The sequence below is a fragment of the Corylus avellana genome, chromosome 1 (genome assembly GCF_965113065.1).
Source record: "Corylus avellana chromosome 1, dhCorAvel1.hap1.2, whole genome shotgun sequence".
Classification (NCBI taxonomy): Eukaryota; Viridiplantae; Streptophyta; class Magnoliopsida; order Fagales; family Betulaceae; genus Corylus; species Corylus avellana.
In genome coordinates this window covers 2,812,848-2,827,783 of record NC_142490.1, presented here as the reverse complement: position 1 = coordinate 2,827,783, position 14,936 = coordinate 2,812,848, and the positions used below count along the sequence as shown (strand labels likewise).

General features: G+C 34.5%; 1 protein-coding gene across 4 annotated transcripts; it reads right to left on the bottom strand.

Moving 5' to 3' along the window:
• Positions 1 to 4,036: 4,036 nt before the first annotated feature.
• On the bottom strand, positions 4,037 to 14,062 carry LOC132173099 (P-loop containing nucleoside triphosphate hydrolases superfamily protein). Of its 4 annotated transcripts, XR_015912840.1 has the most exons (18): positions 13,928 to 14,062; positions 13,590 to 13,812; positions 13,414 to 13,485; positions 13,180 to 13,296; positions 12,710 to 12,798; positions 11,352 to 11,496; positions 11,164 to 11,259; positions 9,964 to 10,055; positions 9,288 to 9,536; positions 9,027 to 9,177; positions 8,505 to 8,567; positions 8,188 to 8,424; positions 7,710 to 7,814; positions 7,521 to 7,634; positions 6,481 to 7,086; positions 5,540 to 5,735; positions 4,848 to 4,967; positions 4,037 to 4,232 (listed from the first exon to the last, which is right to left on the bottom strand). XR_015912840.1 is itself a non-coding variant. In XM_059584678.2 (17 exons), exons 2-16 carry the CDS (start codon positions 13,635 to 13,637, stop codon positions 5,541 to 5,543), a joined length of 2,379 nt encoding a protein of 792 aa, XP_059440661.2. In that variant the 5' UTR covers positions 13,638 to 13,812; positions 13,928 to 14,062; the 3' UTR covers positions 4,577 to 4,967; position 5,540. The 4 variants fall into 4 exon arrangements, 3 of the variants coding, with proteins under 3 accessions (XP_059440661.2, XP_059440658.2, XP_088374383.1); XM_059584678.2 differs by lacking the exon at positions 4,037 to 4,232 and having other exon boundaries at positions 4,577 to 4,967; XM_059584675.2 differs by lacking the exons at positions 4,037 to 4,232; positions 4,848 to 4,967 and having other exon boundaries at positions 4,976 to 5,735; positions 13,928 to 14,061.
• Between the last annotated feature and the right edge of the window lie 874 nt (positions 14,063 to 14,936).

Below are 14,936 nucleotides of genomic sequence, written 5' to 3'. Positions count from 1 at the left end.
TTTTTTTACTTTTTCGTTTTTTTGGGACCCAGGAATATTGGAGCTTCATAATTATCCAAGTCAGTAAGATGCAATATCTTCGGAACAGGATCTTCTCAGGTATATTATGACCGGAGAATATTTAATCTATAATTAGAATTTTGATAAAAAATTTGTTCGCTATAAATGGGACACATATTTTACTAATAAAAATAATAATAAAATATTATTTTAAATTAAAACAATTTATATAAAAAAAAAAAGAAAAAAAAAAAAGGGGTGACAATGGCTGGCCAGGGGGTGGCCGAACTACCCCCATAGGCCATGGGGGTGGTTCGGCCACCCCCTGGCCGGCCATTGGAAGCCACCCTCTACCCAAAATGGGGGTGGTCTTCTTTTTTTCTTTTTTATTAATTTGTTTTTTAATTTAAAATAATATTTTATTATTATATTTATTAGTAGGATATGTGTCATATTTATAGTCATAAGATTTATTATTTGAAATCCTAGCCATTTAATGGACTAGAGATGATCATATTCCATTATGTTCAATGTTTTGTCATAATAACTCAGGTGAGGTTTTAATTGGTTTTGGTAAAATCCACATACACTCCTCATTACTAAAAATGTAATTTTATCATTGAGGGATATTGACAATATTTTGGTAATTTGAAAGAGATATTGTCACAATTGAAAGTTCAAAAAGGAACATTGTCATTTAGGTGGTAGTTTGAGAGGGGTGTGTGAACTTTACCCAAAATATAACTTTAACCAAATTCACATATCTCAAAACCTACCATCCTTTACCTAATATCATAACTATCAAATAATTCCTTCATGATGTAAGGCCACACATCAAATATCCCTAGAATCCACTTGTAGTTATTTACTATCTATTTTATTACATCTTGATCTTGTCATACTTTTTTTTGATTTCATAAAAAGTACATTTTATTATTTACTGTTAAATAAAACTTATAAACTTTTTTTTTTTTCTTCTAAAAGGCACTTTTAAAATACCAAATAATTGTAGAAACTCTTAACCAAGAGTCATGGCTTCAACCCTCATTTAACCTCAAGAGATACCATATTTTTGCCAAAAGAATGACTCCTTGTTATGACATGATCATCAAAACGCTTTGATATTGACCCAAAATTCTTATGAATCTATTTTATATTTAACTTTGACCGTTTTATCGTGTCCTTTTAAAATTTTATAGCATGATTGCAACTCACCTTGCCCAGTGTATTTTTTTTATATTAGTTTTTATTGAAGGGACAATGTCTGCACTTTTTATATGCATTCTTGAAAATTTAAACAGAAAATAAGAAAATCATACTTGTAAGTATCCAAGAAGCTAGGTTCCTTCATCTCTTCCTTTTAGTCTTTTCCTTGCCTCTAGAGTCTTTCCTTCTTCGGTTTGCTTTCTCTCATATCTTTTCACACTCATTGGTGATTATGTTAGCTTTTTAATCAACCAGCTAAAAAGTAAATTGTATGACCTTAACCAAAACCAATAGACACACATAAAAAATAAACTACAAGTAAAACGTTTTTATAGGGCAATATAAATTATAGTTTGAACGATAATTGTTGTTTAATACAAGAATTCCAAACAACAAAAAGATTTCAAAAGAGGGAGGGTTGCTAGGAATAGAACAATTATGAAAGGATTTGTTTTGAAGATGGTGATGGTGTTGATCATCCTTGTGCAAGTTGTCGTGAAAGCAGACAACCCTTCATTTTTGTATTTCCCTCTCAAGCATCTCCCTTTTCTTTCTCCTTTTTCACCTTCCCCTCCAATCCTCTCTCATTTTAAATCTCTAAATGGTTCAAAGAAAAAAATTACTCCTAAAATACAATACTCTCCACTAGTACCAACACAAAAAGAAAAGTGTGTCGAAAAGTGCAAAAGGAATTACTTTGCAGCACAGCAAAAGAGTTTCTCTATCAAGAACTTTCAAGATTGTGTCAAAGCTTGTTTTAAAAAATACGCAGAACTTGAATATCCGACACCCCCAGGACATGCAATTTGGTAAAAATCCTCAACCCCTCTCTCTCTCTCTCTCTCTCTGGTAGTTTTACTTTTACTTTCAATTTTTACCTTTATTTTCTGTTGCTCATAAATTACAGTGGTCAAAAGGTCAAATGTTTTATCTTTATTGGCCATTTTACTTCAAAATTCACTTTAATGTTCGTTTTCTCCATTTATAACTCTTAATAATTTAGAGAGGGTTTAGGGCACAAAGTTGCTGCATAGTTAATAACCTTCCCAAAAACTCTGGAAATATTATCACAATAAGTTGTTGTGCAAGCACACACACAAAAAAAAAAAAAAAAAAAAAAATCTAAGACCAATACTCTTTTACTAAAAGAGTTGCCATATCCATTATATCTTCATCTAATTCCTTGTTAAAAAATAATCATAAACTAGTACTTTTATTGTTTCAAAAATCCCCTAGAATTTGGAAAAAAATTAATTGAACAATGAATTTAAGACATAAAATCTCAATAATACATTGGACCAAAAATTTTAATCTCTCGAATCATGATTTGATTCAAAATCTTGAACTTGAACGGCGTAACCAGAGACGGATTTAGGGGGGACCGGCAGTGGCCCTGGCCCCCCACCAAATTACAAGAAAAAAAAATTTTAAGGAAAAAAAAAAATTAAGATAAAAAAATAATAATTTAAGGTATTTTTTGCCAATTGGTCTCTCTCCAAACCTAGTTCCCCCCCAAATTCAAAGCTGACTCCGTCCCTGCGGCGTCATCATAATTTTTTAACCTCCCAACACAAATGTCTTGTGTCAACCAAGAGTTATGACACAAATCTTTAGAGTAACAAGTCACTAATACTAATACCAATGTATTATGCTATAATCCTAGCTTGTGTTTTGGACCAAAAATCGTAAAAACTAGTATTTTATACAATGTGTAACCCCAAATTAAGGTGTTGAATTATTTACAAATTTTTGGAGGATATTTTTTTCCCAATTTAGAGAATTTTACAAATTTTGGACGATTATTTGCTCCTATTTTTTTCTAAGTTATGTTTTTTAGTTTTAAAATAACATCAAATACAAAACTAAAAAGAATAGTTTTCAAAAATTCATAAATCTCTTTCTATGCTGACAAAGAAATTTTTGTACTTATTAGGAGAAAAAATGACGTTTGCCCTCTAATACAACGACCAACGCTTTTCTCTCTTTTTATTTATTTATTTTTTATTTGTGGGGGTGATTTTGGTGAAATACTTTGAATTTAAGTCGACACAGCTAGGATAATTATGTTATGTTTTACAATGTCCTTGAACTATATATATATATATATATATATATATATATATATATATATATATATATATATATAACCATAAGTAATTATTATTATTATTATTTTTTAACTCACTAATACTACTAATGCATGCAATATGGCCTAGTCAGCGGGTTGACATATAGACATAAAAATTTTGTTATCTTGTTTGTTAATGTGGCAGACGTAGATGAAGGTGACATCTATATGGAAACTTGAGAAAGTAAGAATAAGAAAAAAGACAAGTTGTTTTCATGTGGTTGATGAAGACAAGAGAACCACCCTATGGCAAGTTTATGGCGACTTACAATAGCATTGAGAATAAGAGTTATTCAAAAAAAAAGAATAAGAGTTATTGGTTATTTAGCTTTGATATTTACCTTATTTAATGAAAATAGAAAGTGCTATATGTGCTTAAAGAATAAAATTAATTTACTTGTAATTAGAGACGGATTTAGGGGGGGACTGATAGTGGCCCTGTTCCCCCCCAAATTACAAGAAAAAAAAATTTGTAGGCAAAAAATAAAAAAAAATTTTAAAAAAAAGTATTTTTTGCCAATTGGTCCCTCCCCAAAATTTTTTTTTGCCTTGGGTCCCCCCCAAACTCAAAGCTGACTCCGTCCCTGCTTGTAATGAATTGAAAGTACTATTCAGTTTAGCACTTATCAAAGTAAAATATAGTAGAAAGCAAGCACTTATCAAAGTAAAATGTAGCGGAAAGCTAAAAATATTGATCTCGGCTAAAAGCTACATTCCTCAATATCTCGTCTATCATCAAATACATATACAAGAGCCTCCAATGTCCAAGACAATTACAAATATATAATGCCATCATTGTATTTCTCCATGCATAAACATGTCTCTATAAGCCCTTCACTTAGCCTCTTTAGCTTCACGAACATATATACTATAGTTTTACCCTGACCTCTTAGAAAACCTGCTAGAATATAAAATATTAGAATGTTTTACAACTGAAAAAGTAATTGTGTAAATCTACTACTTAGTAACTAAATCACCATGGAGCTTAGCCCATGCAATGAGCCTAGTATAATAGAAAGTAATCAAGAAAATCAAATACCCTAAAGCACTATCATGAGTTTGAATTAAATTGGTGGGTATTATCTTATGTTATTACGCCATTAGATCAAAACAGTAAATTTTGTAAAGCGGTTAAGGCATAATCCAAGGACAATATGTGTTGGATTTTAATGCAAAAAACCATGCTACAAAGTGTGCAATTTAATATGAAAATTATAGCCCAACACTCCAACGTTAACCTAGCCAGAAGAGGGTTGAATAGGTGTTCACAAATATAATGCAGAATTTGAAATTTCATGACCACACAAACAATCACCAAATATAATAGAAGGAGAGCCCATTTTATCCAGTTGTGGTGTAAACCGCACTTTTAGAGCTTCAATAAAAATTTGACACATAGGCTAAACAAATCAAATAGATTGAAGGTGAAAACACCACATTTTTATACCAAATTAACCAACACATTAGATGATTATTCCTTCCATAAACGCTCGAGAGTTAAAACTCCTCATACCAGCAGGCTTCAGGTTCTCCTTCCTTCCCTCCCTCCAATTCTGTGTTGGTAGAAACACATGCATTGGTGGTTGCAGTTCAAAGCCCTTTATAATTGCTGTATGATCAGGAACATATTTCCCTAGAAACAATTGGAATAATCATCTTAGTTTTCTGCTCATGGGATTGAATTAATTTATAATCTGATACAGCCAAAAATCCAACATAATACTTGCGAGTGTCACCATTCATGTGGCATTGCTCTTGCCTGTCTTTGGAGAGTACCTGACTAAAAAATTTCAGTCCAAATTCATGGCTAACGTCAAATTGGTAGAATTATGAATTGCTATTTTTCATTAATCCAAGTAGCCGAAAAATGTACACAAATATATACAGACACAGCATCGAAACAATGTCGCGGAAGCAAATCGACATGTTAGAAAGTCTACCGACTACCTAGTGCTGGACTATATTCACACCAAAACCTTCCTACAGAATCCTTTTTTTCTCCCCCTTTTCTTCAGATAGGAAATTAAAAAGGCTCACCTGCAGATTCTGAGAAAACCTATTAAAAAGCGAGCATGCTCAAACACTACAAGTCTACAACATATATGTACATTAGCAGAAAACAAATGAAAAAATGGGCAGGGGAAGTGGAAAAAAGGAGGTGTAGTATTCAAGAATACTACTGCTATACAAAATTGGAAGGGTGACCTTAGGTATCCGGATTTTGAAAAGTACGATTTGAGCTGAGAAAACCAGGGCCTTGTTCGAGTGGGCTGCATCCAAACAAACCTTGAGTTGTCCCACCATGGCCCATCAATTTTCCTTTGTACAACTCTTGGCTGCTACTCATTCGAAGATGAGGACTCTCGTATAAATGCTGCCACATAGTAGTATTCCATGCATCCTGTGGAGAAAATTAACCAGAGGTCAAAAGACATTAGTCATGCAGTTAATATTCAAAAGAATGGGAACAGAATATTTAAGAAACAAATGCAGCATTTAGAAAAGCATATGGCAATGAGTAGGACATTTTTTAAACAGAATATTAACCTCTCGATAGGAGGAAAAAATTATTCAAGTGCAAGAGTATTGTCATCTGGAAGGTCAACAAAACTCCCCAAATGATCATATGATCGGAGGTCATCCAATTTGAAGATTTTTCTTATAGACTATTTACACAAAACCAGAACATTTATATTCAAATGCCTGTAGGGTATAGAAGACGCCTATTGAGAATTGACTCTTTTGAGTCATATCATCCCAAGCAATCTGGTTAAAGAGAACAATTTAATGATTCTGCATATGAATTTCTTTTTCCCATGTTTCTTCTTCAATAGGAGTCTAGACAGATCAATTCTGTAAAGCATACAACCATGTTGTTCTTCTTCTTTTTATAAATAAATAAATATTAAAAGAAATGAATGTGATACAAAGGAAACTGTTTTAAGTCTATTAGCTCAGATGTCCAAGAGAAGACAGAAGAAAGGATGGTCTAAAAACAAATAGACTAACAAAGCTCATGAGAAACAAGGACTAAGAACAACACAACTTTCACCCAGAGTTAAGAATGCCTTTATATAGATCTATCTGATAGCTACATGACAAACTCCAGGAAGCATGTCCATAATTATAATATTTAGGTTGCTTACCTTATGCTGATTGCCAAAATCAGCACTGTGCGATGAAGAGGACATGCAGCCTTCCCCATAAGGAGAAGAATGAGTTCTAATCTCTGGATACGAATGTCGCAAATTTTGAGGATGTTTCATAGGAGTGCCAAAAAATGGACTTGCCCTGCCACCAACCCAATGCTCACTACTCCTCCTCAGCCTCACACATGATGATGGGGAGTGATCATGCGACATTAAGTAGTATGAGCTATGGTGCTCCTCTCTGCAAAAAGTAGAAGCTGAATCCCAGTGCTCCCTTGAAAATGATCTTGAACCAAAGTCTTGACAGTGCTGGAAGACGCAAGATGTTTTCAAGAACGACTGCCCCATATATGGACAATCGAGGGGTTCCAATCTGCCAGAAGCTGGATTCGGTGACTGCTTCCTGTCAGAAAGACCAAGAAATGGTGCCACCGTCCAGTCTTCAATTGTTATTCCCTGTTTGGCTGCAAGGTCCAATATCTGTCTCTCATCAAGTCCTAATCCCATGAGCAAGTTCCACATGTTTCTCAGTGATTCCCGTTGGTTGTGGATGACTTGATCCCTCATTGCCATTTCAAATTGAAGCTCAGTATTGGTCATTCCCTACATCAGAGCAGCAGAACTGTAAGGCTCTAAAGGCAGGTATATAAAACAAAATATACAGCCTGTGAGATAGTACAAGGTTTCAAAATCTTCAACTTGATGCTCCTGAACCAATGTTTACTATACCAGTTGGCAGTCATCATTTCTAACAGACGGTAACCAACATCAGCTTAAGACAAATGATTATGTCATGACAAGAGTAACCTGTTCATTAGATTCTTAGTTGAGGTCATTAATACAGACTAGGGAGTAATTTTTATATTTAAGTTAAGAAAATCCCATCCCCATGTTTTGTTCAGTAAAACAAAGACTTACTTGAGAATCTCTTTGTACCCTATATTAGTCAAATGGATCCAGGCTCTGGGATCAAGTTTCTACAATCATAACAGCTAATTCCAAGATGACTAGATTGAATCCTACTTATGTCTACTCACCAGGATCCTGTATTGACTGAGAATGCGCAAGTAAGTTTTGTTGCCATTGTTACTAATGGCTTCCTCGATCATATCTTGGAGTTCGCATCGATGCCTCTCATTTGCTTCAATTTCCTGCAAAAAGTAAAATTGTTAATATGGTAAGAAGCATCACAAAATGTAATTCTTAAGTAGTACACGGATCACTACCTTTTGGTAATTGACACCAGCTTCGTCATTGTCACGGATGTTATCTAGAATGACTTGCCGCCTTGCTCTTAAAGCATCCACAACTGCTCCATCTGTTCCAATAGCCTGTGACATAGAAAGTACTCCATCGTTGATGTAAACTATGTAGAAATTCAATCCTGGTTTGGTAAGCAAACCAAGAAAAGATTGGGATGGAGATACAACAGTAAATCAGACATTTAAACCTCTAGGTTGCCTGTGTTTGGGTACATTAACAATAAGATTTTGTTTGTGGACAATTTAGAAATGCGAAGCGTTATATTCTGCATTCTAAGGATTTGCTTGGGGCATCAGATCTCAGAAGAAATAAGCACTAAATATTGTTATAGAGTCCAGACATAGACTTGAGATAGATTTAAGGGTAGACAAGAAACATTTGAAGCCCAAATTGTATAGAATATGCAAAACACAGTCTGCATGGTAAAAGTCACAATCTAACCTGTTGTTTTGCAATAGCATCATCAAGATGTTGGAGTTCAGTGCGGTTACGAAGGTTAGTTTCCTCAAGCTCAAATAATGCCTTCTGCAAGTTTATCCGCTCCTGAACATTTTCACTGATTTCATGACTCAATATATTCAACCAAGACAGCTCATTGTCTGCAGCTTTTTCCACAGGTTTGACACTTAGCTGTGATTCCTTTGCAGCTAGTTCTTTGTTTAGTCGGCAAACCTCAATCTGTAAAATCAAGTACGTCATATGCCAAGAAGTATACCATGCTACCTTAAATAACAGATAAAATTCCATTAGTAGCTTACCTGAAGACTGTCAATCATCCGTTGGTAGTCTGATACATGGGTATCCACTGTGCCAATGTTTTTCTATACAGAAACAAGGGTGTTATGAAAACTTCTATAACCAAGAAACAATTAATGCCTGAAGATGTATGAGTCCAGCAAGTGATAAACAGATAAAGAGCACCAAAAGAGAACATATATCATCTGAAATAAGCCTGATAAACCAAGTAGATACCATACAGAAACATACAGGAAGGATACATTTGGCTGTGACAGAATAGAAAGTAAAGCATTGACAATTCAATTAGCAAACAACAACATGACCATACTCCAATGCCATGCAAGAGGGAAGCTACTCCAAACATAAGGAATGAAAGGTCAAGGATTATTAAAAGCAATAATTTAAAAAGAGCTGAAATTGATGCCTTCAAGCATCATCCAAAGTGAATATCGGTTATAGCACCTCAAGCATAAATGAGATCCACAATGCTCATGCTTTCAAGAATTATAAATTATGTCCCACGATAAATTTGTAAGTCTCACCTGAATGTGTGTCTTTATTTCCTTTGCCCGGTCGGCATACTTCAAGGTATTCACAGTGTGATGATACTGACTGTCTGCAGGGGATACTGTAGCAACCATGACCGTTTGAGAATTGCCGCTCAGACCATCTTTAAGTATTCGTGTCAATTTGCTGCAAGAACAAGTAAATTAGCTACAATAGCAGGGAGGAATTCAGGCTATAATGAGTACCATCAGAAAAAAGAAATAAAAAAGGAAAAAGAAAAAGGTACCATCAGATACCTATTGCGGTAAGGAACATAAGCAAGACCCTTCTTTTGTTGTTTCCCCAGTGCATTTATGCAGTTTGCTAAAGCAAGAAGTGACCGGTTGATATTAGCTCCATCTCTTAGCTTTTGGCCCCCACTATTTGTTTCAGAAGCACGTTCACTGCCAGCAAGATCTACAAGTGCAAGTTTTCCTCGCAGGACTTGATTTCGATACTTATTTCTCTGTTTTCTTTTCACAGTAATCTCCAGAACTGCATGTGATCTGGTTGCATGGAAACAACTTTGCATGAGATCATGAGAAAAGGTTGCACAGGATAGAGGGCTCCATGTAATAAATTTTTCAATATGGAATGATGGTGATGATAATGATCACAGTTGTAGTAAAGTGACAGGTGATAAATTTGTCAAGCTGGTCATGATGGTGGTCATAATATTTATAGTATCACTGAAGTTGCCGTATTATTCTTGGGAGCAGCAGCAGTAGTAGTACCTGCTCCTTATAGGCCAGAAATAGCCTTTAAGAAACAGGGGAGGAGTGGGTGTTGACATAGGGTTAGAGTGGTAGTACCTGTTCTTCATAGGCTATCTACAAACAGCAAACAAGAGTGGGGATGCTCAACACACCCTAATGACAACAATGACGATGATATGTTTAGAGCAAGTAAGAAATTCAACTAATCCATACTCACCGTGACGAAGTTGCATTAACCTCTGTGCTTTCTGTTTTCCGTCGACCATTCCCCAAATTCAAAAGTTCAAGTATCTTATCAGCAGAGTGAACCTGAATCAGAAGCAAAAGCAATCACTGATTAATAGGTATGCTGATCATAGTAGACACTTGCTGCATCAAGGACCATAATGCACATTGATAAGGTAAGTAAAATAGAGGAATCACTGAATTTTTTTATGGAGAAAGTCAAACAAAAACATACCAGATAGCGAAAAGAATAGGTAGTCAAACCATAAGTGGCTATAAGGTCAACTATGTGACCATGCAATATACGAGCAAAACAGAAGAAAAATGAAACATCATTTTACATTACTAGAGACACTGATTAAAATATATATATATATATAAATTGCTTCTCTATGATGAAGCCATTACACAAAAATATCCCACTTGTCCATTGACAAAAACAATAACAACAAAAAACGAAAAGTCATTCAAGATATTCTAAAATTCCGTTAATTTGAACAAGGTTAAGAGACATTAAGGACTCCTATACTTGCAACCAAAATTACAGAGTTTAAATGCCATCTTTAGAAGAATATGTTGATTCAGTTCTCATGAACATCCAAATTCTCAGTTACTGGAATTATTTGCATCGCAACAGATTAGAACAGTAGTAGAATAGAGTCTTCTCATAGATTATAAGACTGAAATGGACAAGCAACGGAGATATTTATCAATTATTGAAGATAACAAAGATATCACGGCAACTTTATTATATTAGTTTAGATAAATCCTTAAAAAACAGTGATGCAGATAAGAAAGTCCCTTTGTTGATTCTTTTCAGACTTTGACATGTTAACAAAGGTGGCTCACAAGTATGCAAATGTTTACTTATCAAGAAAAAAAAACCCCAATATTTGATTCATATATATATGAACCATTTTCTACTCCAACCCTGGCCACAGGAATCTATTTTTATGACTTTACTAGTTGTAGGCTAAAGCCCATAAACCCACTGAATCATTGCTAAGTGCTGGAATCATGTTTAACATAGAGAGAGTATACATGTCACCAACAGATTAGCCACACTTCAGTGATGCATTCAAGGTTTGCATCTTGCATGCCAAAGCATCACTCATATGAAATATACCAAAACCAGTAATTCCAATTAATACACCCAGCAAAATAGATTGGGTGGGGGGAAATAACATTGAACCTTGATACATCTCAGCCCAGCAACAATTATTCCCTGCTCAGGATCCTCTCTAAGCTCCAAATGTCCAGATGATTTTTCGAGCAAATCATAGATGACCTAAATTTATTAGAAATGAAAAAGTCAAACAACTTTGAAAGAACATGAGCAATATAAATAAGTCAATATCTTAATCAAAATGCAATCCCTACTTCATTGTAGACTTCAAGGTAGGAGCATGTGACTTCAAATTCATCAGAGCTCTTGTTTGATTTGATTAGATCAAAAATTGTATGCAGACTCAGAACCATGAGTCCAGGATCATCTCGAGTCCCAACCATTGTATATGTTTTACCACTAGATATGTATAAAAAATGTTGAAATTCAATTATAAACAGAATTAACAAATGGAGAGCACAAATCCCAATACAGAAAGATATAAGATCAAAATTTCGAAGGAATACAAGTTGATTTTGACATTAATTTTTCATCATTCAGGGTGCCCATAAACGATGATGATGATGAACTTCACAACCAATGTGCATCAATGAGCAGCATACAGGCTCACAAGTTGAATAAAATACTCATTACCACAGATGGATCAAGAATGCCTTAAGATATGGAGAAATAAAAAATCTGTGACTGGAGACCAAGAGACCAAATCTAATTGTTTTTATAACTAAAGCCTACTCTTGATCTCAAATGCAGGCAAAAGAAAGATACTTTTATGGCAGCCAAATACCTGCTCCAGGTTAATCAAAACTCTATGGATTAAGTGCAAACTTGTATGGTATTAAGCACAAAAAGTGGTCGCAGTGCCCCACATCAAGCCTTTCTATCCTATTTAGAATATCTTGTGAAATAGTTATCTATTCCCAAATATGAAAATATTTCTAGAGTGATTGAATTTCTGAAGAGAATGCCCCACTTTTGATTTTCAAATTGTTCAGATTCTAGAAATTAGCATAAGACTTTATCTAGGGATACTTCTTTTTTTTTTTTTTTTTGACATGTTCACACAAGGGAAAGGGGAGGGGGATTTGAACTAATGACCTCCGCTTTATGAGGCGTGGTCCATAGCCGATTGAGCTAACCCTTGGGAACTCTAGGGGTACTTTTGAATACCTTTCATGTGCATGCATGGTTCTAACACTTTTTATTTTTCTTACCAAAAAGAAGAAAAAGATTTCAAAGTTACAATAAAATACTTCCCAAAGTTGATCAATCAAATCCTTGACTAACTTGCAGGTAGCCCCTATGCTTTGATGCCAAACCTAAATCATGCCCTACAAAACCCAGTCTCTACATTATAGCTTGCCTTATTATAGCCTATAGGTTTTTTTAAAAAAAAAAAAAAAAAAAAAAAAAAAAAAAAACAGTGTGTATCTGTGAAATCTTGGAAACTAATGGTAGCAAATGTGGAGTAATAAAGCAGAAGAAAAAATCACACAGAATTTCAGATAAATGAGGACCAAGAAAAAGTAAGTTGGCTTGTCTGGTACAGACATAAAAGGGGGAAAATTTGATATTAAAAAAAAAAAAAAAAACCATTAATATATCTCGTTAGTACCTTCCAGTTGAACCATATGCAAATACAGTTGCGTTCAAACCTTGAACAACCCCCGCGATTACAGAGGATATACATTTTTTGTACACATCCTGGATAGATGAGTATTGTCAGAAAAATAGATAATACTAACATAAAGAAACATTAAAATAGCAACTATACTTTTTACAGAAGCTCGTATGGCCTATGACAAACCATCCCAACCTGTAAAGCTTTGCACATGTAAAAGTTTCTAATGCTTTAAGATTTTTATGGATATTAGCATATTAGGAATGCAGGTGAACAGAGTGCAACACCCAGAAGTTATTCGGAGTATAGAACTACTTTACAGTTTACAATAAATTTGTACGAAAGAAACCATCACTACGTCTCTTTCTATGGAATATTGTATCAAAATGCCAAAAATATTAGACATCGTTAATCAAAATGAACAAAAGAATATAACTCTTAACTACATGAAAAATGCAGCATACCACATTTGTACAGTTAGGACCAAATGCGTGATCGAAACAATATTTCTTTTCTTTTGTTCGATTCTGTATGCGAACAAGATAGTCCTTCGACAAGTCAGGATCCAACACAACCACCTCCTACAAATCCAATCACCACACTAACTAATCAATTCTACTCCAAAGATCAACTACACAACTAATTCAACATAGTTTCAAGCAAAGCTAAAATGCTAAACGGCAAAACCAGCACCACACCTTATTGTCGATCACTCGGACAATGTCACGGCCCCGTTCTCTCTCCGTTAACGGCCTACATTTTACGGCAACCTGTGGCGAAAATTGATCAGAGACTATCAATCAAGAAAGAAGGTTGTGACAAAAACAATAATGCAATGCAATGGTTTCTGATTGACATAGAAAGAAAGACTAACCGTAAGGGTCGTGGTTTTCTTCGCAGCTGGAGCTCTAATGCTTGGCATGTTTGACCAACATTGATTTGCAAAGTACCACTTGCTTAGCGACTATTTGGATCTAACTTTGCTTAAAATTCGTTTGAATAACTTTTTACAGGCCTAAATCTGATCGCATTCTTTCTTTACAAACTGAACCCTAAATTCGTATTTGAAAAATTCACATTGCAGCAAAACTAAAACACTGATTTAAAATATAAAAAAATAAAAAATAAAAAAAGAAAAGAAGAAAGATTCAGTACAAAGCTTTAATCTCAGAAAATCACAAAGAACAAGAAGCTTTAATCTCAGAAAATCACAACGAACAAGAACACTGATTTCTCAAGCACATTGCGTGGAGCTCCCCAGTCCCCAAGAAGCCATTAGCTCAAGAAATTTGGAAAACGTTTTCTTTCTGTAAGAGCAAATTTAAGTGCAAAAATCCAAAATTCAAAAACCCGAGAAATTACGTTAAAGAAACGACGTGGAAGCGCGTAAGGGAGAGAGAGAGATCGTGTGTTATAGGTTGTATAGTACTGCAAATGTACTGTGAGTATGTGATAGGCTCCATTTAAAAGCGGGCAGTGAAGGAGGAAGAAGAGCAGGCAAGGTGGAGGGTCATAGCATGATCGTGACCGTTAGTTTGCCTTCTTAATGGGACAAGAGGTGGGGTTTTTTGGAATTTTGTGGGGACGTGAGGGTGTTGTCGGAAAATTGTTGTTGTTAGCGAAACGGTGTTGGTTGGCGTTGTGTAATGATTTTTACCTTTAGGGGATAGTGATTTGTGGTGACTTTTGGATTGGGACAAAAGTTTGGACCTTTTGCGTGAGTCGTGACTAGGTTTTTAGTGGTGCATCACGTATTACAGCTCGTGATCGTGGGTGCATGGTGTATATATTATATGCAAAAGTATATTTAGTAGTTTTTTTTTTTAATTATTATGCAATGATGTCATATGATAGTAACATTTACGATCAAGAAAGAAATTGAAAATTCTCAAATTACAATTACTAACCATCAAAATGCGCTTTTTCTTTTTTTTTCTTTTTTTTTTTTTAACTATTGAAGAAATGCTTATTATTTAAAAAATCAAAATATAATTTTTGGTTCAAAGCTTTTTTACGACATAAAAAGTAAGAATCCTATAAGAATATACTCAATTTTCAATCAACATTTTCAATATGTGACATATGAATTATCGCGTCAAAGAGTTGTAATAAAGGTTTAATTCTAGAATCCTTTATCAATTATGTATCAAATCAACATCAAGTTTTGGAAAGTCTTATTGAGTGTTACTGACGCTAGATGTCATAATTAATAATAATAATA